Source organism: Natator depressus, chromosome 3 (genome assembly GCF_965152275.1).
Source record: "Natator depressus isolate rNatDep1 chromosome 3, rNatDep2.hap1, whole genome shotgun sequence".
In the NCBI taxonomy this organism is placed as follows: domain Eukaryota; kingdom Metazoa; phylum Chordata; order Testudines; family Cheloniidae; genus Natator; species Natator depressus.
The window spans coordinates 111,639,690-111,664,984 of record NC_134236.1 but is presented as its reverse complement, the minus strand read 5'-3'; the positions used below and the strand labels follow the sequence as shown (position 1 = coordinate 111,664,984).

Below are 25,295 nucleotides of genomic sequence, written 5' to 3'. Positions count from 1 at the left end.
CTGTAACTTGAGACCATTACTCCTTGTTCTGTCATCAGCTACCACTGAGAACAGTCTAGATCCATCCTCTTTGGAACTCCCTTTCAGGTAGTTGAAAGCAGCTATCAGATCCCCCCTCATTCTTCTCTTCTGCAGACTATACAATCCCAGTTCCCTCAGCCTCTCCTCATAACTCATGTGTCCCAGTCCCCTAATCATTTTTGTTGCCCTCCGCTGGACTCTTTCCAATTTTTCCACATCCTTCTTGTAGTGTGGGGCCCAAAACTGGACACAGTACTCCAGATGAAGCCTCACCAATGTCAAATAGAGGGGAACGATCATGTCCCTCGATCTGCTGGCAATGCCCCTACTTATACATCCCAAAATGCCATTGGCCTTCTTGGCAACAAGGGCACACCGTTGACTCATATCCAGCTTCTCGTCCACTGTAACCCCTAGGTCCTTTTCTGCAGAACTGCTGCCGAGCCATTCGGTCCCTAGTCTGTAGCGGTGCATGGGATTCTTCCGTCCTAAGTGCAGGACTCTGCACTTGTCCTTGTCGAACCTCATCAGATTTCTTTTGGCCCAATCCTCTAATTTGTCTAGGGCCCTCTGTATCCTATCCCTACCCTCCAGCGTATCTACCTCTCCTCCCAGTTTGGTGTCATCTGCAAACTTGCTGAGGGTGCAATCCACACCATCCTCCAGATCATTTATGAAGATATTGAACAAAAACGGCCCCAGGACCGACCCTTGGGGCACTCCACTTGATACTGGCTGCCAACCAGACATGGAGCCATTGATCACTACCCGTTGAGCCCGACAATCTAGCCAACTTTCTATCCACCTTCTAGTCCATTCATCCAGCCCATACTTCTTTAACTTGCTGGCAAGAATACTGTCAAAAGCTTTGTTAAAGTCAAGGAACAACACAGCCACTGCTTTCCCCTCATCCACACAGCCAGTTATCTCGTCATAGAAGGCAATTAGATTAGTCAGGCATGACTTTCCCTTGGTGAATCCATGCTGACTGTTCCTGATCCCTTTCCTCTCCTCTCCCCTTTCCGCTTCAGAATTGATTCCTTGAGGACCTGCTTCATGGTTTTTCCAGGGACTGAGGTGAGGCTGACTGGCCTGTAGTTCCCAGGATCCTTCTTCTTCCCTTTTTAAAAGATGGGCACTACATTAGCCTTTTTCCAGTCGTCTGGGACTTCCCCGGATCGCCATGAGTTTTCAAAGATAATGGCCAATGACTCTGCAACCACATCTGCCAACTCCTTTAGCACTCTCGGATGCAGCGCATCCGGCCCCATGGACTTGTGCTCGTCCAGCTTTTCTAAATAGTCCCGAACCACTTCTTTCTCCACAGAGGGCTGGTCACCTCCTCCCCATGCTGTGCTGCCCAGTGCAGTAGTCTGGGAGCTGACCTTGTTCGTGAAGTCAGAGGCAAAAAAAGGATTGAGTACATTAGCTTTTTCCATGTCCTCCGTCACTAGGTTGCCTCCCTCATTCAGTAAGGGGCCCACACTTTCCTTGACTTTCTTCTTGTTGCTAACATACCTGAAGAAACCCTTCTTGTTACTCTTAACATCTCTTGCTAGCTGCAACTCCAGGTGGGATTTGGCCTTCCTGATTACACTCCTGCAAGCCCGAGCAATATTTTTATACTCTTCCCTGGTCATTTGTCCAATCTTCCACTTCTTGTAAGCTTCTTTTTTGTGTTTAAGATCAGCAAGGATTTCACTGTTAAGCTAAGCTGGTCGCCTGCCATATTTACTATTCTTTCTACACATTGGGATGGTTTGTTCCTGTAACCTCAATAAGGATTCTTTAAAATACAGCCAGCTCTCCTGGACTCCTTTCCCCCTTGTGTTATTCTCCCAGGGGATCCTGCCCATCAGTTCCCTGAGGGAGTCAAAGTCTGCTTTTCTAAAGTCCAGGGTCCGTATTCTGCTGCTCTCCTTTCTTCCCTGTGTCAGGATCCTGAACTCGACCATCTCATGGTCACTGCCTCTCAGGTTCCCATCCACTTTAGCTTCCCCTACTAATTCTTCCTGGTTTGTGAGCAGCAGGTCAAGAAGAGCTCTGCCACTAGTTGGTTCCTCCAGCATTTGCACCAGGAAATTGTCCCCTACCCTTTCCAAAAACTTCCTGGATTGTCTGTGCACCGCCGTATTGCTCTCCCAGCAGATATCAGGGTGATTGAAGTCTCCCATGAGAACCAGGGCCTGTGATCTAGTAACTTCCGTGAGTTGCCGGAAGAAAGCCTCGTCCACCTCATCCCCCTGGTCCGGTGGTCTATAGCAGACTCCCATCCACAACATCACCCTTGTTGCTCACACTTCTAAACTTAATCCAGAGACACTTAGGTTTTTCTGCAGTTTCATACTTGAGCTCTGAGCAGTCATGCTGCTCCCTTACATACAGTGCAACTCCCCCACCTTTTCCGCCCTGCCTGTCCTTCCTGAACAGTTTATATCCATTCATGAGAGTACTCCAGTCATGTGAGTTATCCCACCAAGTCTCTGTTATTCCAATCACATCATAATTCCTTGACTGTGCCAGGACTTCCAGTTCTCCCTGCTTGTTTCCCAGGCTTCTTGCATTTGTGTATAGGCACTTGAGATAACTCGCTGATCGTCCCTCTTTCTCAGTATGAGGCAGGACCCCTGACCGCTCGCGTGCTCCTGCTTGTGCTTCCTCCTGGTATCCCACTTCCCCACTTACCTCAGGGCTTTGGTCTCCTTCCCCCGGCGAACCTAGTTTAAAGCCCTCCTCACTAGGTTAGCCAGCCTGCTTCCGAAGATGCTCTTCCCTCTCTTTGTTAGGTGGAGCCCGTCTCTGCCTAGCACTCCTCCTTCTTGGAGTACCATCCCATGGTCAAAGAATCCAAAGCCTTCTCTCCGACACCACCTGCGTAGCCATTCGTTGACTTCCATGATTCGATGGTCTCTGCCCAGGCCTTTTCCTTCCACGGGGAGGATGGACGAGAAGACCACTTGCACCTCAAACTCCTTTATCCTTCTTCCCAGAGCCACGTAGTCCACAGTGATCCGCTCAAGGTCATTCTTGGCAGTATCATTGGTGCCCACGTGGAGAAGCAGGAAGGGGACACCATCTTGGACACTTTTGAGGAGAGTAATGGGTCTTCATGAGAGTTAACGATGTTGGAGTTGTGGGGACATGTATGGTGCTGTCGAGTGTCCCATCAAAAGGCCTGCTTAAATCCCCCTGGAGGGCCAGACATAGCCATCACACCTGCATAGCGGGTTTCCCCTTTGACAGTACTGAAGGGCCTGGTACCGAACAATGATCGGAACCAACAGGTTCCTTCCTGACTGCCAGCACTGACACTGCCAAGTATTGCACAGTGTCTGTGTAGGTGACAGAGTTAATGGTGCCGACTTCTGTGGTACTGAGACAGAGGAGTACCCTGACTTAGGTCACGCTCTACTCTGATCTCCATACCTGGCTGTCTTCGGTGCAGGGGATTGACAGCCAACAGTTTTTTGTGCCTTTTCTTGGGCACTAGAGATGGTGAATGGTGCCGGGACTCCAGTAGGCTCCTTACCGACGCTGGGTCCCACTTTATGCCCAGTCAGACTGGCCTGGCTCAGATGGAGGTCTCAGTGCTGCCTCCATGAGCAAAAACTTAGCCTGGTCCTTCCTCATGCAGGGCTTAAAGTCTGTGCAGATCTGGCAGCGGTCCCCCATGTGAGCTTCTCCCAGGACCCAGGCACTTGCAGCAGCTTGAAAGCAGGTCACTCAGGGGCATGGTCTTGTTGCAGGAGGCGCAGGGCTTGAAGCCCGGTGACCAAGGAATGCCTTGGCACCAGGTAACAGACAAAAACATCGCTAACTCAATAAGTTACCACCTTACACTAAAATTGACAAAAACTATTTACAACTAGCTAACTATGTACAAATATATAAAAGAGAAGACATCTGAGAGAGCCAGCCAAAGCAAGGATAGCAGTTCCAGCAACCATCAGGGGAGATATAAAAGAACTGAGGGAGCACAGGGTGCTTTATACTGGCGCTATAGGCATGCAGCAGGAGAGGGCATTCAAGCAACCCTGACGGTACCACTGAGGGAAAAATTTCCAGCGACTATGCATGGGGCATGCACACATCTAGAGTGGAATGCACATGTGCAATCACTCGAAGAATATGCATATACATGAAGTATACATAAGGCTTTCAGGTCAGGTAAAAGAGGAAGCAAAGATGAGAAATTTACTTGACTTCAAAGCCATTTATTGAGAGTACTAATTACTTCTGACCTGTGACAATGATAGAAAGAGTCACTTTGTTCTAATATTGAACAAGAAACTTTATTAGAATATGGGGAATAGTATTATCTCTAAAGCTCCTTTGTCTCTCTCTGATGCGCTATAGAGCTTCCCCCAGGACCTTTCCCAGCCCTCGCCCTGCCTGGCTTGCTGTTATAGAATTAAAGAAATAGTACACACATCACCATGGCTTCTAAGCTTTATTGCTATAAGATGTCACCAAAAAACTAACTAAACAAAAGCAGTCATTCTGAAGAAACAAACTGCAAGAACCATTTTCAGTTTCTTGCTTGGTAGTAAGGTCACAGTGAGTGATGAATTTTTAAAGACTGAAGAAATTTAACTTTACCCTTTTGGATTAATTCATTTGTTTTATTCACAAATAGTCAGAATTATGCATTCTGGCATGGCGTCTGCAGTTAGGCATTCTGGGGATGAATCTATAGCAGTGGTTCTCAAAGCCGGTGCGCCGCTTGTTCAGGGAAAGCCCCTGGCGGGCTGGACCGGTTTGTTTACCTACCGCATCTGCAGGTTCGGCCGATCGCGGCTTCCACTGGCCGCAGTTTGACAAATTGACAAAAGTGTAATGTTATTACCAAAAGACAATAATACAAGTTATGGAAATATCTTATGTATTTACTGAACAGAAATAAGTGATATACCAATACAACATCTTTAAAAAACGAACCATACTGCACACTCTAGCAGGTGTGTTTAAAGTGACATACCTTTGATTTCATTTTTCTCCATTTCTTTCAGTGCCTGAACAAATGCCAACTGACTCTCGGTAAGTGGCCAACTGTTATACAACACCAGTGCTTGTATAGTGTACTTGTGAGTCTGTGAAGCCAAAGACAATATATTAATCAGCTGATGACATTAATATGCATCCACAGTGAGCATCCCAAAGTATTTCAGTAAACTGTTAGACATTGAATACAGGCTGCCTAACTACGGCAAGAGAAGCCATAAATTAGTTCACAAACTTATACATGTCACATTATTCACAAGAATCTCGAAAGAAGTCTCAGTACTAATGCCAAACTACACTGTTGTAATTTCCTTCTAGAACTGCACACTCACTTGCATATCTATCAAAGTGAAACTAAGTTGAGCTATAGAATAAGGAACTACACTCCTTTAAGGTTTTAATGTAACATTTTCCTGAGCATATGGTGCACAAAGACTTCTTTTCTTCTATAAAACCATAAACCCTCAGCAACTCACTGAGTTTTGAGTGCTCATACTGTAGAGTTATGTTTGTAGAAGATTATCGTTTAGAGATTCTCCCTCATAACGGACAGTATTATGAACATACGAATTTGGAGATGTGCCCTGGAGGCGGTGATTGGGAACATCGCATGGCTGTGTGCAGCAGTTCACCACAGTAACTCTCCAGTTTGTTTTATTAAAGTTTTATTCCTTTCTCATTCACTGGTTTGTTATTTAATGAACCCCATGATCATTACACAGACGAGGACATATGATTATCTGTTCAATAGAGATATGTGACTAGAATGCTGAACTCTTCATTATTTACAATGAATAAATTGGATACAGAAAAACGAGCACTGTTTGGCAGCAGGAGTATGTCCACATTATTTTCCTACAAATATGTAAATGATGTCAGGTGAAAGCCAAGGGATCCTTCGTACCATAAGTTTTGATCTCCCTCCTAAAAAATTCTTGCCTCAAATAATGGGCAATTTTTTTTCATGTGCTGCATAATGGAACATGAACTTATAAGAAGTCTCTCTCCAGAAGTATCACGTCGACTCCAAATGTCTTACAAAACTTTACATGGAACAGATGAAGTGCCTGCATTTCATTTGACCCCGACTCTATCTTGGGATGTCTTTCTTTTTCTAGATTGTAAATTCTTCCTTGTCTTCCTACATATCTGTACTTCATCTAGCACACTTTGAACACTATTGTAATATAAATAAATACAAACAACAAAGTAAATAATCTTTCCGAGGGCCTGGCTCTGGAGGACTTCTTACCATTTAGAAGCTGGGATAGGTGGCAGAGTAGGGACCCTGTTTTTTCATTGGTTTCCTGGACACACATTACTCTGCTTGGGAAATTTTGTGCTGTGGTATGAAGACATTAGAGAAACACTAGGAGCATGGATGGACATAAGGACTTCTCACGCCCTAGCTTTCCAAGTTGTCACACCTGAGAAGCAGTCTGCCTCACTGAATGGGGAGCTTGGTGACTCTGGTGCCACACAGCAAGCTACTGAAAAGTGGACTAATATAATTGAATTTAGTGTCAAGGGGATTCCCAAACAAATATATTTATGCAGAGATACCTCATTGGCTCTAGAGGAGGGTTGCCATATCCTCTCAATGTACAACAGCAGTTAATAAAGTAGTTAATAAAGCTAACAATATTACGAACCATTAGGAAAGGGATATCTAAGAAGACAGATAATTATCATAATGCTACTATATAAATCCATGGTACACCCACAGCTTGAATTCTGTGTGAAGTTCTGGTCACCCCATCTCAAAAAAGAATTGGAAAAAGTACAGAAAAGGGCAACAAAAATGATTAAGGGTATGGAATAGATTCCAAGTGAGGAGAGAGAAAAAAGATTGGGACTTGAGTTTGGAAAAGAGACTACTAATAGGGGATATCATACAGGTCTATAGAATCATGAATGGTGTGGAGAAAGTGAATAAGGAAGTGTTATTTATTCCTTCACATAACACAAGAACCAGGGGTAACCCTACGAAATTAATAGGTAGCAGGTTTAAAACAAACTCAAGGAAGTACTTCACATAATGCACAGTCAACCTGTGGAACTCATTGCCAGGGGATGTTGTGAAGGCCAAAACTATAATGGGGTTAAAAAAAGAATTAGATAAGTTCATGGAGGATAGGTCCATCAATGGCTATTAGCCAACATGGTCAGGGATGCAACCCCATAATCTGGGTGTCTCTAGCCTCTGATTGCCAGAAGTTGGGAGTGGATAACAGGGGATGGATCACTCAGTGATTACCTGTTCTGTTCATTCCCTCTGAAGTACCTGCCATTGGCCACTGTTGGAAGACAGGATACTGGGCTAGATGGACCATTGGTCTGACCCAGGATGGCCATTCTTATGAGACAGTAGTTTATCTCCTAAAGTCTTTGGGAATGAAAATGCTTATATACCTAGAAAATATTTTTGATTGTAACAGAGTCAGAAGGCTTCCTAAGACTGTATCTTGGCCTAGGTACATCTGTAATAGACACTGGGTTTTTCAGCAAAGTATAGAAAATATTTTAATCCCTTTCTATTCCCTGCTTCAAGATGGAATCCATAATAAATATGTGCCAGGAAATATCTGTTGTCTCTGCCAGAAACACGAACATGTTTCTCAGAGGAAGTGGCTTTGCCCCCTTCCTTACCCATGCTATACTACAGGAACATCTAGAGGTGTTTGTTGGATGCAAGAAAGACTAAAAATCTGGCAAACAAGAAGCAAGAGTGCACCTCTGACATTCTGCTTGGCTGGAATTAGTGATTTGGGATTTACTGATGACAAACACTATATAAGACCTAGGTGTTAATAAATAAATAACTAAATAAATAATAAAGTAGAAGAGAAAGAACTTAATGTTATTAGAACCCCATACTTTTCTACATTTGCACACTCCAGAATTCTGGAAACAGATCACTCCAAGATAGGATGGGAAACTTCTTTTGGGTTTTAAAGAATAGCTGGGTTACAGGACTTTTCAGAAGCCTCACTAAGCTTGTACATAGAAATGCTTTCAGTCTTGAATGCTCTCAGGAATTCATCAAAGTTTCCATACAATTGGAAGAAATATTCGGAGTCCCTGAGTGTGCTCCCAATTTCTGTATCTATTTTCATTTCCCCACTATCCCAGAAAGTCTTGAATCATAGAATCATAGAATATCAGGGTTGGGAGGGACCTCAGGAGGTCATCTAGTCCAACCCCCTACTCAAAGCAGGACCAATTCCCCAAGTAAATCATCCCAGCCAGGGCTTTGTCAAGCCTGACCTTAAAAACCTCAAAGGAAAGAGATTCCACAACCTCCCTAGGTAACGCATTCCAGTGCTTCACCACCATCCTAGTGAAAAAGTTTTTCCTAATATCCAACCTAAACCTACCCCTTTTACTCCTCATTCTGTCATCTGCTACCCCTGAGAACAGTCTAGATCCATCCTCTTTGGAACCCCCTTTCAGGTAGTTGAAAGCAGCTATCAAATCCCCCCTCATTCTTCTCTTCTGCAGACTATACAATCCCAGTTCCCTCAGCCTTTCCTCATAAGTCATGTGTTCCAGTCCCCTAATCATTTTTGTTGCCCTCTGCTGGACTCTTTCCAATTTTTCCACATCCTTCTTGTAGTGTGGGGCCCAAAACTGGACACAATACTCCAGATGAGGCCTCACCAACGTCGAATAGAGGGGAACGATCATGTCCCTCGATCTGCTGACAATGCCCCTACTTATACAGCCCAAAATGCCATTGGCCTTCTTGGCAACAAGGGCACACCATTGACTCATATCCAGCTTCTCGTCCACTGTAACCCCTAGGTCCTTTTCTGCAGAACTGCTGCCGAGCCATTCGGTCCCTAGTCTGTAGCGGTGCATGGGATTCTTCCGTCCTAAGTGCAGGACTCTGCACTTGTCCTTGTTGAACTTCATCAGATTTCTTTTGGCCCAATCCTCTAATTTGTCTAGGGCCCTCTGTATCCTATCCCTACCCTCCAGCGTATCTACCTCTCCTCCCAGTTTGGTGTCATCTGCAAACTTGCTGAGGGTGCAATCCACACCATCCTCCAGATCATTTATGAAGATATTGAACAAAAACGGCCCCAGGACCGACCCTTGGGGCACTCCACTTGATACTGGCTGCCAACTAGACATGGAGCCATTGATCACTACCTGTTGAGCCCTACAATCTAGCCAGCTTACTATCCACCTTCTAGTCCATTCATCCAGCCCATACTTCTTTAACTTGCTGGCAAGAATATTGTGGGAGACCGTATCAAAAGCTTTGCTAAAGTCAAGGAATAACATGTCCACTGCTTTCCCCTCATCCACATAGACAGTTATCTTGTCGTAGAAGGCAATTAGATTAGTCAGGCATGACTTGCCCTTGGTGAATCCATGCCGACTGTTCCTGATCCCTTTCCTCTCCTCTAAGTGCTTCAGAACTGATTCCTTGAGGACCTGCTCTATGATTTTTCCAGGGACTGAGGTGAGGCTGACTAGCCTGTAGTTCCCCAGGTCCTCCTTCTTGTTACTCTTAACATCTCTTGCTAGCTGCAAGTCCAGGTGTGATTTGGCCTTCCTGATTTCACTCCTGCATGCCTGAGCAATATTTTTATACTCCTCCCTGGTCATTTGTCCAATCTTCCACTTCTTGTAAGCTTCTTTTTTGTGTTTAAGATCAGCAAGGATTTCATTGTTAAGCCAAGCTGGTCGCCTGCCATATTTACTATTCTTTCTACACATCGGGATGGTTTGTTCCTGTAACCTCAATAAGGATTCTTTAAAATACAGCCAGCTCTCCTGGTCTCCTTTCCCCCTTGTGTTATTCTCCCAGGGGATCCTGCCCATCAGTTCCCTGAGGGAGTCAAAGTCTGCTTTTCTGTATTCTGCTGCTCTCCTTTCTTCCTTGTGTCAGGATCCTGAACTCGACCATCTCATGGTCACTGCCTCTCAGGTTCCCATCCACTTTTGCTTCCCCTACTAATTCTTCCTGGTTTGTGAGCAGCAGGTCAAGAAGAGCTTTGCCCCTAGTTGGTTCCTCCAGAACTTGCACCAGGAAATTGTCCCCTACACTTTCCAAAAACTTCTTGGATTGTCTGTGCACCACTGTATTGCACTCCCAGCAAATATCAGGGTGATTGAAGTCTCCCATGAGAACCAGGGCCTGAGATCTAGTAATGTTAGTTTCGTTAGTTGCGAAAGAAAGCCTCGTCCACCTCATCCACGTGGTCTGGTGGTCTATAGCAGACTCCCACCACGACATCAGCCTTGTTGCTCACACTTCTAAACTTAATCCAGACACTCTCAGGTTTTTCTGCAGTTTCATACTGGAGCTCTGAGCAGTCATATTGCTCTCTTACATACAATGCAACTCCCCCACCTTTTCTGCCCTGCCTGTCCTTCCTGAACAGTTTAAATCTATCCATGAGAGTACTCCAGTCATGTGAGTTATCCCACCAAGTGTCTGTTATTCCAATCATAATTATAATTCACATCATAATTCCTTGACTGTGCCAGGACTTCCAGTTCTCCCTGCTTGTTTCCCAGGCTTCTTGCATTTGTGCATAGGCACTTAAGATAACTCCCTGATCGTCCTGATTTCTCAGAGAAAGATAATGAAGGACCATCAATACCATAGATGTGATCCTACCCATCTAGCTTTCCATACCATAGTTCAACTTAATCTTACAATTCCTGGCAGGCCTTCTTGTATTCCAGGGCAGCAGAAGAGCAATACTCCAGTGAAGTACTCCTAATGATTGCATGCTTGGTATCTGGGATCCTTGGAAAATACAAAACTTTAGGAACTGTCTATTGAACTCTTGATTTCATGTTGTAAAAATGTAACTAATAATTATAACAAGTGGACTTACTGGGATTTTGTTCTGTGGGAAATATCACACTCTGCTTTTTAAAAATTCTATTTTAGGAGTTTAGCTTCTGATAGGCTCTGCTCTGACTTCTGTTTTTCTTGGTGTTTCTAGACTAGTGAGCTCAGGAAATTGGTCAGAAGTGCTTCTCTAGTCTAACCAGTAAAGGCCACGTAAGTTTGTTTTGAGATATTAATGCTTAATTGACAAGTCATCCTGCAACATCAAAAATTTAGCGGCAAAACTTTCTTTTTTGGTGGGATGAGGGGAGGAGCTTTGAGCCCTAAGTTGGAATCTAAGAACTAGATCTGCTGAAGTCCAGTGGACCCTGAGTGAAGAAAAATCCTTAAGAGGAAGAAAACAGTTCCTCTCTGGGAAACCTAACACTCACCTAGGACAAGTCTGTACTCAGCCACTTGCATAGATGTATAAGCCTTCCTCCTTTTCACCTGCAATCCTCATTAAGCAGCCACTATAACAGCAGCTCTTCTACTCTCCTCAGCACATGGACTGCTGCATGCTAGCAATCCTTAGTATGCAAACTACCCAAAACACATGTGTAGACCCTGGTGTATCACAGAAGAGTGCATACTACATTCTCTAAAGGAACAGTGCTGTGTGCATGTCCACCCTACCCCTGTATGCTCAATGCTGCTGCAACTTTGCATCACTCTCTATTGAGCACGGTGCCTAATAGACTTAGAACATAACCAGATATTGCTTTATCTTGTTAAAATAAGCAAGTCCCAAGAGTTTGTGTCCCCTTTGTCCTAGTAAATCATGCTGAAATGTTGAAAAGTCTATTGATAATAAAAATGGAACAGACAATCCTTCTGTAACAGCTGCAGCTTCCTGCAAGCCTGTCAGATCTAATACCACAAAAGTTTGGGAATAAATCCCATATGAAAAGTGCAGCCGCAGAAATGTCTAAGTCTGATGTCCACTGCTGCAGTCAACTGAGAGTGTGACATTCAGAGTACTGTCAGGAGAAGGAGAGATGGAGAAAGAGCTTCCGAGTGCCTGGTCTATGCCTTAAATATAGATCTTCTGCCCTTGAGATCTTTTGTTTTATTGGGCTGGCAAATCTGAGAACCAACAACCACAATTTATGTGGAGAAAACTAAAAATGTACCTTCAAATCTATTACAGTGGAACTCACTTCTAGTGTACTCAGAAACAGTGAACATCTCTACAGTGAAGACCTTAAAGTCCCACATTGTTCAGATTATTGCAGCACGCAATTAATATTCTGATTGTAATGAATCTGATTGTTTTCATATAAAAACTCATTTCACTATAAGAGAATTTAGGTGTATATACAGAATGTTAAATGGTGTTGATGTGATGGACTCATAGTAATTCTTAGCACTTACATAATGCCTTTCATCCTTTAATTGTTTTACAAGTCTCACAACACTGTTTTGGTGTACATAAATATTATTGAACCACTTTGCAGATGAAGAAACTGATGCACAGAAACTATGTTGTATTCTTGAGGGAACATTAAGTCTCTTTGCATTGCCAAATCTGGCTGTTGTTTCTTCTACACGTTCTCCAAAATCCATTCTTACCTCTCTAACCCCACTGTCAAAACCCTCAGCCATGCCTCAGTAATCTTACCTCTCAGCTTCTGCAGCCTCTTCTTCCATGACACACCCTCTGACTTCTCCAGTCCATCTAGAATGCAGCTGCTAAACTCATCTAAGTTTCCTGCCTTTGTCAGCAATCCTAATTAAATCTTGTTACTGGCTTTTGCAAACTGTTCTCAGTCAAATTCAAGCTTCTTGTTCTTACTTTCAAAGTCCACCACCAGAACAATCTCATATTACTTCACTGCTAGCAATGCTTTTATTCCCTGCTCACTCCCTTTACTCCACCCAAGATGCTCTCACTTATAACTTTTTCCTGCTCTTGGACAGGAGCCACTTTCCACGTAACTCCTTTTTCTAACTGGAACTCTCTTTCCTAAACCAGTCCACTATGCTTCCATCCTTTCTCCCTTCACATTTCTCTTCAAGACACACTTTTCCCATGAGGCCAATGTAAACTAATCCTCCTCTCTTCGTACCGCCATCTGCATTTGTGTGTACATATGCACATACTTAAACCCACAAACCATCACATTACTCACTACTGGAGATGTCTTCTGCCAGACTATCATATAAGCACACAGCCTTGAGTTCACTATGGACTCTTGTAAAATGAGGTGCACCCACCTCTTGCAAGCACCCCCTGATCGAGTGTGTGTGCCTGCAATCTCTCAGTTTGTGATTTCTCAGGTGGGTTTTCTCAGCAGGCCTAAACTGAGACAAGTCACAAAGTAGGTGGGAAAACAGGACAGCAGGAGTGGATGCATTTCCATTTAGAGATCTGGGGTGGAGTCCTGTCCCTCTTGAAGGGAATGAAAGTTTGCCCATTAACTTCTATGGGACCACGATTTCTCCTCTGCTTCTTCAGTTCAGGTGGTAGAGGCTCATGCTTTTAGGACGTTTTTCTAAAATATATATGTGAGCTCAACCACAAGATATGTGGTTGGTGCAGGAATTGCTGGGTGAAATTATTTGCCCCGTGTTATGCAGGAAGTCAGACTAGATGATAATCATTGTCCTTCTGGCCTTAAAATTTGTGGTTCTATGACAGAAGGAGATGGTTTCAGTGATCAGATAATGTGGTTGTGAAGATTTTGATGAATGCACCTTGAAGAGGTTGTGTGTGTGTTTTGTGGCATAACCCTCTTTCTTCCTTCACACACTCAAACATATACACATGCATGAATACACAAATACAGATAGTAAAGAATATGAGTATGAAGAGTAGGCCTCATGAGAAAAGTAAGTTTTGAACAAAAAGACTAAGGAGGAAAAAACAGAGGGCATGGCAGATTGGGTTACCAAGGAAGATACTGGCATGGGTATGTATGTAAAAATATGATTGTTGAAGAAAGATACAACAGGACTGGTTAATTTAGAATATTGGGTGGAGCAAAAGGGCTGAGGTGGGGAGTAAATAGAGTTCCATTGTTAAATCAATGGGATTCTGCACACACTTGTATTATTTTGCAGTTATTATTTGGGGCCTTAGATTTTTAAATCCTCAGAGCAGGGCCAGTACTATAAATATTTGTGGCACTACAGAAATAAAATAAATAACAATGACAACTATATCATTCTATGAGAATATAAGGTTTACACAGTATCAGGATATTAGATTTTCACATTTAATAAAAGAATTATTGGGACCACTCTTCTGTTGTGCTTTTCCAAAATCTTTGCAGAAATTTGGATTTAAAATTTCTTACCGGTTGTGGATCTACAGCATTCTTTTCAAGGGCTGGGAGGATGGCAGTCTCTTCTTCTATTACAGCCTGGCCTTCTAGTGCACTTCCTGGCCTATGAGATTTGATGCCTTTCTGGGATGCTAAAGCTCCTTTTCTTTTGGTCCCTCCAGTTTCTGGGTCCTTCTTTGTGCTGCTTTGGCTAATCTGACCTTTGCTTGCTGGCAGAGAGATAAAAATGTCAACTTTCAGTTTCCTGGAATTCTACAAATTTAGTAGAATCAGCTGAACTGACACAGGCACATATTGTAAAGAGAAAGAGTGACTTTAGTCAATTTTCACTCAGTTCATTCTGTTCACAAGGTTCTAATTAACTCTATGACTGTGCTAAAAATCACCCTAATTCATTTTCCTTCTGCACTGGAAATCACATATCTCTTTAAAATATTTGTTTTTCTTAATAACCAACACAACATTTGTTCTACCCAGCATTGCAGACTCAGTTGTTGTGTAGTACATCTTTTCCATACGTTCTGATCCAGTTTCCAATATATTCTTGCCATTACTCTGTGGCCCCAATTGACTATTGCTCTGTATGATGATTTGGGGAATCTGTCTGTCCAACTTATGAATTCTGGTAGATAATACGAAGTTATGAAACTGCTGTATCATGGAATGCCTCTGAGTAGATGTGGAATTCACTACTGCTGACTGTCGGTGGGTCTCTCCCAGACAAGATATGATGGTAGGTTGTTAGAACTAAATGGCTGCCTATTGGGACAATGAGTTAGGTCAGGGGTGGCCAACCTGAGCCTGAGAAGGAGCCAGAATTTACCCATGTACATTGCCAAAGAGCCGCAGTAATACGTCAGCAGCCCCCCATCAGCTCTCCCGCCCCCTGCTCCCAGGGCCTCCCGCCCACAGGCAGTCCCACTGATCAGCGCCTCTCCCTCCCTCCCTGCACCTCCCAATCAGCTGTTTTGTGGTATGCAGGAGGCTCTGGGCGGGAGGGGAGGAGCAAGTGCACAGCAGGCTCGGGGAGGGCGCGGGAAGGGGTGGAGTGGGGGAAGGGCCTGTGGCAGAGCCAGGGGTTGAGCAGTGAGCACCCCCCAGCACACTGGAAAGTTGGCACTTGTAACTCCAGCCGCGGAGTCGGTGCCTATACAAGGAGCTGCATATTAACTTCTGAAGAGCCACATGTGGCTCCGGAGCCACAGGTTGGCCACCCCTGGGTTAGCTGAAGCCTATGGAAAGCTACTTCCTCCTGCTTGTCTGCAGGCAGGAGGGAGTGGAGAATAGAAAATTCCCAAACAGGGCAAAGGACAGAGGTGACAAATCAAGGGTTTAAAAAGGACTCATGGGGGAAGATTATCAGAGCCACACAGGAAACATTGGGCATGAGATGGGAAGAGAAGAATAGGATTTCCTAGCTGGTGGTTGGCATTTTGCGAGTGGAAAATTACAGGTACTGATTTCTCTAGTGGGAAACTGACTTGCAAGGCTCCAGAAATCTGCTACCACGCAACAGAGGGGCAACGCTATTCAAAGTCAGCTGATTGAATGTATTGGTCAAGAAATAACAGAAATATAAAATAGTTCAAAGTTTGGGAGCATGACTGCAGATGAATCAATGGCCAATGTGGGGAAAGGAACAAACAATCCTTTGTTTATGGTACTTGCACAACAATATGAGTAGCAAGGACTTCGTCCAGCATACAGAAATCACTGCTGGGCCTGGCAGAGGCAGAACAGAGATGATATTAAATGATCTTCAAGGAGTGGATCTCAGTATTCTTGTAGGTTTGGGCTTTGATGGTTCTAGTTCAACAAAAGGATATTTTTCTGGAGATAAAGCAGTGTTGTATATCCAATGTGAAAATCTCTGTTTAAATCTGGCAATTAATATATCTCACGAAGATCCTACAACATTATTAGTCTGGAACACTATTTCCAGAATGCTTTTGATAACAGCAAGAATAACAAAAGCTCCATATGTTTACTGATGGGTTGATCAACATGATACTGTCATTATTTCTCCACAACCTGTCCATAGGCCTTAGATATTCTGAAAAATGTAAAATATTACAACATGAATATTTTTCTTTATTATTTATCTGACAGAGGGGGCTGAATCTTCAGATGTGTTAGAAAAGCATAGCTAGATCCATTTTCTAGCTAGAATATGCTATTTCTGGGTGAAGGAACCACTCAGGATTAATAAACAACCTGTTCAGATGATCTGCCAGTGTATTCTGAGCCCCCAAGACGTGGGCCTCTTTCAGAAGTACAGAGTTGCTGATGTAGAAGGCCCAGAGCAGTATTCCTTCCTGACAGAGCAGTAAGGATTGAGCCCCTCCCTGCTTGCTTACATAAAACATGGTGTTTGCATTGTTGGTCAGAACCAATAAGCTCCTTCCCCTGATGCAAGGAAGGAATGCTAAACAGACAGCCTACATTTCTCTGATGTTTATATGTAGACTGAGATCTTGGAGCGACCAGAGACCCTGCATTTATAGGTGTCCCAGGTGAGCCTCCCAACCCAAGTCTGAGGCATCTCTGACTAAAGTAAGAGAGTGCTGAGGTGGGGGTGAAAGGAACTCCCCTGCATACATTAGTTGGATCTAACCATCAATCTAGAGGGGAGATGATGTCACTTGATACTTGCACTAAGATGTCTATGCAATGCTTTTTTGGAGAACATACTTCTGCCATCCAGCCCTGAAGGAATCTGCGGTGCAGTCTGCCATACTGGACCACATAAATGCATGCTTCCATGTGCCCCAGCAACTTTAAACAGCTTCTCACCATCATGAGAGGATAAGCCTTTAAGTCCACAATGGGCTCCGCGTTGTATGCAATCTTGTCTGAGGTAATAAAGCTCTGGCCATCCTTGAGCCCAGGACTGCTCCAATAAATTGTATTTTCTGTACTGGAGCCAGGACTGACTTGTCTGAGTTGATCAGGAGGCCTAGCACATCGAAGATGGACTTGGCTTAACATTTTATCAGCCAGTCATCCAGATAAGAGAATACATGGACCCCTATTCTCCGGAGGAATGCTGCTACCACTACCGTACATGTGGGTGAGCTGAGAGACCAAAGGGGACGACTGTGAACAGATAATGATGGCTATTGATGGTGAATCTCAGAAATTTTCTGTGGCCATGATAAACTTCATATGAAAGTAGGAGTCCTTTAAGTCAAGAGCAGCATACCAGCTCCCCAGCTCCAGAAAAGTAATAATGGAAGCTAGAGTGACCACCTGGAATTTTGTTTTTTTTCATGAACTGGTTTAACCACCTTAGATCTAAAATAGGCCTGAGACCCCCCTTTTGCCTTCAGGATCAGGAAGTACCAGGATCTGTAACTCTGGGATCTATAACTCCTACAAGGAGAAGCAATTACAGATGTTGCAGTAATGCTGCCTCGTGAGAGGGGTCCCTGACGGGGGGGGCGGGACGGGGGCTAGAAATAAAATGGAGTGCATATCCCACTTCCACCATGCTTAGAACTTACTGATATGTATAATATGGGCCCAAGCATGACAGAAGTGGGACAGGTGTTTGCAAAAATTATACAAGAAAAAGAGGGCCCTCTTGGAACTCTCAGACTTCTCTTGAGCTGCCCTTCAAAATGATCTCTTGGAAGATGCCACCTGCCTTGATGAACCGACGGCTGTGGATGCAGAGGGAGGTGTTGGTCACCATTTGTAAAAAAATGGTTACTCACCTTCCTGTAACTGTTGTTCTTTGAGATGTGTTGTTCATGTCCATTCCAATCAGGTGTGCGTGCGCAGCGTGCACAGTTGTCAGAAACATAGGTGCAGGCTGCCATGTGACCAACGAGGGTCAGGCATCTCCTTGCAGTTGTGGTGGGGTACCGCCTGAGAGTCTGGATAATATCTGTCATTGCTTGAAATTTGGACTCTGGCAATATTTCTCTGGCCTGTACTGAGTCCAGCACTGCCCCGATGAAGTCTATTCTTTGGGTTGGTAAAAGTGTGGACTTGTTCACGTTGAGGAGGGGGTCATAAATATAAAGGGAAGGGTAACCACCTTTCTGTATACAGTGCTATAAAATCCCTCCTGGCCAGAGGCAAAATCCTTTCACCTGTAAAGGGTTAAGAAGCTAAGGTAACCTCGCTGGCACCTGACCCAAAATGACCAATGAGGGGACAAGATACTTTCATATCTGGAGGCAGGGGAACAAAGGGTTTGGTCTGTCTGTGTGATGCTTTTGCTGGGAACAGATCAGGAATGCAGCCTTCCAACTCCTGTTAAGTTAGTAAGTAATCTAGCTAGAAAATGCGTTAGATTTTCTTTGGTTTAATGGCCGGTAAAATAATCTGTGCTGGAGGGAATGTATATTCCTGTTTTTGTGTCTTTTTGTAACTTAAGGTTTTGCCTAGAGGGATTCTCTATGTTTTGAATCTGATTACCCTGTAAGGTATTTATCATCCTGATTTTACAGGGGTGATTCTTTTACCTTTTCTTTAATTAAAATTCTTCTTTTAAGAACCTCAGTCTTTAATAAGGCTAAAGAGGATCTTAGGGATAATGGTAGCATGACAAATGGGAATGAGAATATGGAGGTAGATATTACCATATCTGAGGTAGAAGCGAAACTCAAACAGCTTAATGGGACTAAATCGGGGGGCCCAGATAATCTTCATCCAAGAATATTAAAGGAATTGGCACATGAAATTGCAAGCCCATTAGCAAGAATTTTTAATGAATCTGTAAACTCAAGGGTTGTACCGTATGATTGGAGAATTGCTAACATAGTTCCTATTTTTAAGAAAGGGAAAAAAAGTGATCCGGGTAACTATAGGCCTGTTAGTTTGACATCTGTAGCATGCAAGGTCTTGGAAAAAATTTTGAAGGAGAAGGTAGTTAAGGACATTGAAGTCAATGGTAAATGGGACAAAATACAACATGGTTTTACAAAAGGTAGATCGTGCCAAACCAATCTGATCTCCTTCTTTGAGAAAGTAACAGATTTTTTAGACAAAGGAAACGCAGTGGATCTAATTTACCTAGATTTCAGTAAGGCGTTTGATACCGTGCCACATGGGGAATTAGTAGTTAAATTGGATAAGATCGGGATCAATAGGAAAATTGAAAGGTGGATAAGGAATTGGTTAAAGGGGAGACTACAACGGGTCCTACTGAAAGGTGAATTGTCAGGCTGGAGGGAGGTTACCAGTGGCGTTCCTCAAGGATCGGTTTCGGGACCAATCTTATTTAATCTTTTTATTACTGACCTGGGCACAAAAAGTGGGAGTGTGCTAATAAAGTTTGAGGATGATACAAAGCTGGGAGGTACTGCCAATTTAGAGAGGGACGGGGATATCCTACAGGAGGATCTGGATGACCTTGTAAACTGGAGTAATAGAAAATAGAATGAAATTTAATAGTGAGAAGTGTAAGGTCATGCATTTAGGGATTAATAACAAGAATTTTAGTTATAAGCTGGGGACGCATCAATTAGAAGTAACGGAGGAGGAGAAGGACCTTGGAGTATTGGTTGATCATAGGATGACTATGAGCCACCAATGTGATATGGCCGTGAAAAAAGCTAATGCAGTCTTGGGATGCATCAGGAGAGGTATTTCCAGTAGGGATAAGGAGGTTTTAGTACCGTTATACAAGGCACTGGTGAGACCTCACCTGGAATATTGTGTGCAGTTCTGGTCTCCCATGTTTAAGAAGGATGAATTCAAACTGGAACAGGTACAGAGAAGGGCTACTAGGATGATCTGAGGAATGGAAAACTTGTCTTATGAAAGGAGACTCAAGGAGCTTGGCTTGTTTAGCCTAACTAAGAGAAGGTTGAGGGGAGATATGATTGCTCTCTATAAATATATCAGAGGGATAAATACCGGAGAGGGAGAGGAATTATTTAAGCTCAGTACCAATGTGGACACAAGAACAAATGGATATAAACTGGCCACCAGGAAGTTTAGACTTGAAATTAGACGAAGGTTTCTAACCATCAGAGGAGTGAAGTTTTGGAATAGCCTTCCAAGGGAAGCAGTGGAGGCAAAAGATCTATCTGGCTTTAAGATTAAACTCGATAAGTTTATGGAGGAGATGGTATGATGGGATAACATGGTTTTGGTAATTAAATATTCATGGTAAATAGGCCCAATGGCCTGTGATGGGATATTAGATGGGGTGGGATCTGAGTTACCCAGGAAAGAATTTTCTGTAGTATCTGGCTGGTGAATCTTGCCCATATGCTCAGGGTTTAGCTGATCGCCATATTTGGGGTCGGGAAGGAATTTTCCTCCAGGGCAGATTGGAAGAGGCCCTGGAGGTTTTTCGCCTTCCTCTGTAGCATGGGGCACGGGTCACTTGCTGGAGGATTCTCTGCTCCTTGAAGTCTTTAAACCACGATTTGAGGACTTCAATAGCTCAGACATAGGTGAGAGGTTTTTCGCAGGAGTCGTGGGTGAAATTCTGTGGCCTGCATTGTGCAGGAGGTCAGACTAGATGATCATAATGGTCCCTTCTGACCTAAATATCTATGAATCTATGAATCTAAGAACCTGATTGATTTTTCATTGTTCTTAAGATCCAAGGGTTTGAGTCTGTGTTCACCTGTACAAATTGGTGAGGATTATTATCAAGCCTTCTCCAGGAAAGGGAGTGTAGGGCTTGGGGGGGATATTTTAGGGGAAGACGTCTCCAAGTGGTCTCTTTCCCTGTTCTTTGTTTAAAACACTTGGTGGTGGCAGCATAGGGTTCAAGGACAAGGCAAAGTTTGTACCTTGAGGACGTTTTTAACCTAAGCTGGTAAGAATAAGCTTAGGGGGTCTTTCATGCAGGTCCCCACATCTGTACCCTAGAGTTCAGAGCAGGGAAGGAACCTTGACAAGAGGAGTCCTAGTCTCTCGAAGGTGTCCCTGTTTAGAGGTCTGCTCTGGGGCGTGCTTCCTCCTTGAATGCCTTCCTGGGTCTTTAGAAGCGCTTATCCTCTGAGTCTTCTGAAGATCCCATTACCGAGTCCAATTTCCAATGCCTCTTTCTCGGGTACCAATGATGATCATCTGCGTCTGGTACGTTCACGTTGCATTCCCCGTCAGTACCTGGCCTGGGCCAGGGAAGCTAATGATCCAACCAGCAAACCAAATTCAGTGATGAATCCAGGTCACGTGCCACCTGAGGCATGTTGCGCATACCCCAAAAAGAAGACTGGTAGTGCTAGAGGTGTGATACTGACTGACACCGAGGTGCCTGGTATCCAGTACTTGGACCGAGGTAGAGGGCTCAGATAGGAGGCTGCAGTGCCAGTTCCATCAGCAGATATTTTAATCTGGCTGAACTATTTTTTTCCCTGAACAAGGCTTAAAGCCCTTACCAATGCCACACTTACTGCTCACAAGAGCCTCCCTGAAGCACTTGCATAGCTGGGGTGAGGGTCATTATTATGCATAGCCTTGCTACAAAAGCGGCAGGGCTTGAAATCCAGAGAGTGCAGCATATCTCCCAAACTGAGATTCTGGAACCACACAAAACTACAAAAACAATTAAGACAGTTTTTTTAATCTGTCTAATTACACACGGGTACTTTTACAGATATCAAGAAAAGAAGCCAGGGCAGGGAGCTCCAACAACCTTCCTGGTCAGTAAGAAGGAACTGAGTGGGGCGAGGGGCAGTTCGGCCCTTTATATCTGAGCGATATGTGCAAAACAGCAGAGGATGCTCGGGCCACCTTAATGGGTAACTCTCCGACAGTTGTGCACTAGTGTGCACAAACACCTACAGGGGAATGGACATGTACAATTATTCAAAGAAAAATTGCCTGTTCCCAGTTGTACAAAAAAAAAGGGGGGGGACTAAATTTTTCATGAGTTTTCTTTTTCTGAGCTAACAACTGTCATGAACTTGTGACCACAGAGAAACCCCTTGGTGGGGTCTGAAAGACTGTTCACCTCCCACAGCCCTTCTTGGAGTTGGGCGATTTCTGGTAAGCTGATTAGCATGCATGTAGGTTCTTTTATTATTTTTTTTATGTTTTCTCTGTAACGCTTTTAGTGGTAACTTAACTGTTGACAATTACGCTGTTTCTAGCCTGTGAGGAAGGAAGACAAAGACTGACATGCTGGGGAATTCAGAGGGTAGGCAGGGAACTGTGCAGCCTGGAAATACCCTTGTGGGGATTAGCAGACGCATGTCTCTGCCCAAGAGAGATGATGGTTGAAGAGCCAGAAGCCTAAGAATGGGTGCCCTTGGTGGACCACAGAGGGGGAATACAGGTACAGTTGCCCTCAGTTGTGAGACCAGGTACCCCCACCTCTGGGCCAGGAGGGACAGACAGTCCTGCTGCAGACTTTTCCTTTTTTGGTAGCTCTCTGTCAGCATCTCCCCTCAAGCAGCTGCTGACAACTCACTCTCCCTTCCTTTCCTCAGGAGGGACAGTTTAAGGATGCTTTTGATCTCTAGGCTCATGGCCTTGGCCAAGTAACCATATAACTTTGTTGGAGCCTAGAAGTCACATCTTCTCAGCTGATAGCTTGGTATTGTCTTTCAAGTGTTTGCAGAGGTATTCTTTATCCAGGCTATTGTGTGGCCTTCCTACTTGTTTTTCCAACTGCCCACTAATGAACTGAATCAATAAATACATTCCGACAGTCAAATAATCCATGGAGCTCTACGCTGACTATTTTAATAGCGAGGTCATGCAATCATAAAATTGTTACAGATTAATTCTACATTCTCCACAGCACCCATTAAAATCAATGACATTAGTTTAAATGAGAAATAAAATTTGGGATTACAATGTATTTTTGCTGAATTTTAGTAGTCTTCATTTTGAGGATACTAAAGTGTAATGCAGACAGTAATCAGAAATGTCTACATTTGTTCTGATGAAATCAGATATTTTTCTTATGTAGTATTGGTAATTTATGAAAGATAAATTAAAGTTATGAAAAAAAATCATGCATTTCACTACAGAGCCATTTGGGCAAAACTACTGGAGACGAATGCATGAAGACACACCATTTTGATCAGTACCAAAGCAATAATTTTACAGAAAAAAAACCAGTAGTTGAATGATTTGTCTTTGCCTCAAACTGCTAATATGCTGATAGAGAGGTAGAAACTGACTGATTGTAAGAGGATTATTGGTATTAGACCCTTCATATAAAGGTTTATTTCTGTTAAAATTTCAACACTGATGCATAGTGCTATGTGTAAGTGTAGTAGTTGAGTTAGCTGTTTGCTTTGAATGAATCACTGCTGTATTATTGCATATATTTGAAGAAAACATGTAGGGGAGTAAACCCTACAGAGAATGGGATTACACAGAAATATCTATATGTGCTTCTGTAAACTTCAGTCCTGTATGTACATCTTGTAAGCAAATTGCAAACAACATGGTTAGAAAACACACGGATAACAGGAAAACAAATGAAGACTAAACAAGCAATGCTGAGATTGGAAAGCACATTGATATAAACCCTTTATAGATTGTTAGACATATTAAGAATGTAATAGGTATAGTATATTTCATCTGAATTGAAATTACCAGAGCACAGTAGTGAAAGTGTCTGAAATATGCTTAACAAATACATACCTGATATGAATTTAACCATAATTATTACACTACAACAATAAAATTAAACAGCACTTAAGAATCAAATGTCAATCTACTAGTTCAGGAAGAAAGCCAGATGCTACATTTGCAAGAGCTGACACAAATTTGGTTCAGTTTTTGACTTCCAATATTTAAAAGCTGTTATGGAAAAAATGAAAAGGCCTACTAAACTGTAGATATGGCTAGTGGTAATAAAATTAATAGGAAAGAAAACAAGCTAAACAAACATAAAAAGTTTCTCAGTCTGAGACAAAATTATTCAGATAAAAGATGAGAGAGAGAGTGTGTAGGTATAGTAACTGACAATTAAATTTAGTCCCAAAGGATATTTTCTATAAATTGGAATGTGCCCTCTGAGATAACTTTTTCTCAATATTTCTGTTGGCATTATAATGAGCTGTCAATATTGTTATGGTTATTTATGCCTTCTATAAATCTGGCACTATTAGTAGTTCCTTCAGAATCCTCTATTTTCCTGAAGAAGGTTGTAGCGGAGCAGGGGAGAAAGAGCCAGGGATTAAAAATAATGCTTGTCAAGAGGTATTTTCAAGACTAACGAACAAAAGAATGCCTATGTTTTAATCTCTGAAGATCAAATGGTAAGAACAAGATTTGAGAAGAGAATATATCTCAGTTCCCACTAATAAGGGAAATGCGTCCACATAAAAATCTTAGAACTAAGGATCTGCATTAATTATGGCATAAATCCAAATTACTCATAGATGAGTCAGAAAACTAAGGCGAAAGTCACAGGCAAATAGTAATGCCAGGCAACTATGCAACCAACCTCACCTCCAACTCTCCCTAGGGCCACCAAGCATGATCCTGCATTCCTGGCCCCCATGTCAGAGCAGAGCGTAGAAGAGAGCTGAAATTCACAATGAAATGAGGGAAATGACATAATTCATGGAAAAATTGGGAAAAAATCATAGTTCCTGTGTGTGTTTTAAAGGTTATTTCTTACTTAAAGCCATTATTAGAATGCATATTCCTCTTGAAATGCAAAATAAATACTTACACTGAGAACTTAAAGGCCTTTCAGTACATAAGAAATTAAATGCAGGGATGACAGCATGGCCCTTTCCAACAGTGCTCACAATTTCCTCCTCACTATCCAGGACTTGCAATTTAATGAACACATCTGATTTAGAGGTTTGTACCTGCACTGTAGCAATATGTGATGCTGTGACTTTTACTGCATACCTAAAGAGGAGAAAAATTCCAACAACATAAACAACCAGATTGTTCATTGTTAGAACCTCTAAAACCCAATTAAGAAAAGCATCTTCATTCAAAAAACCACATACTTAAATCATTGGGATGGGCTTAGCACATGCTTAAATTGTTTCCTGAACTGGAGCCCAAGACACTAAGCCTCGAGTTGAAAGTCACCGGATGCAACTAAAACAACATTTTTGTTGTTGTTCAAACCACCATGAATTAGCTGAAGTTGTATCACAACTTTCAGAATGAAACTCTTCCCCCCCTCTTTCCCAGGTTCAAAATTCTTAGGTTTACCAAAGCAAACAAAGTAAAAAGAT

The 25,295-nt window shown here is 43.0% G+C and overlaps 1 protein-coding gene across 1 annotated transcript in view; it reads right to left on the bottom strand.

The window, feature by feature from the left end:
• The window catches only part of ADGB (androglobin), a 231,146-nt gene that overhangs the window by 31,609 nt on the left and 174,242 nt on the right, over positions 1–25,295 (bottom strand). The window contains exons 27-29 of the mRNA XM_074948571.1: positions 24,773–24,957; positions 14,176–14,372; positions 5,000–5,111 (exon numbers count right to left, since the gene is read on the bottom strand). Coding sequence (XP_074804672.1) covers positions 5,000–5,111; positions 14,176–14,372; positions 24,773–24,957 — 494 coding nt within the window. The remainder of the gene's footprint in view (positions 1–4,999; positions 5,112–14,175; positions 14,373–24,772; positions 24,958–25,295) is intronic.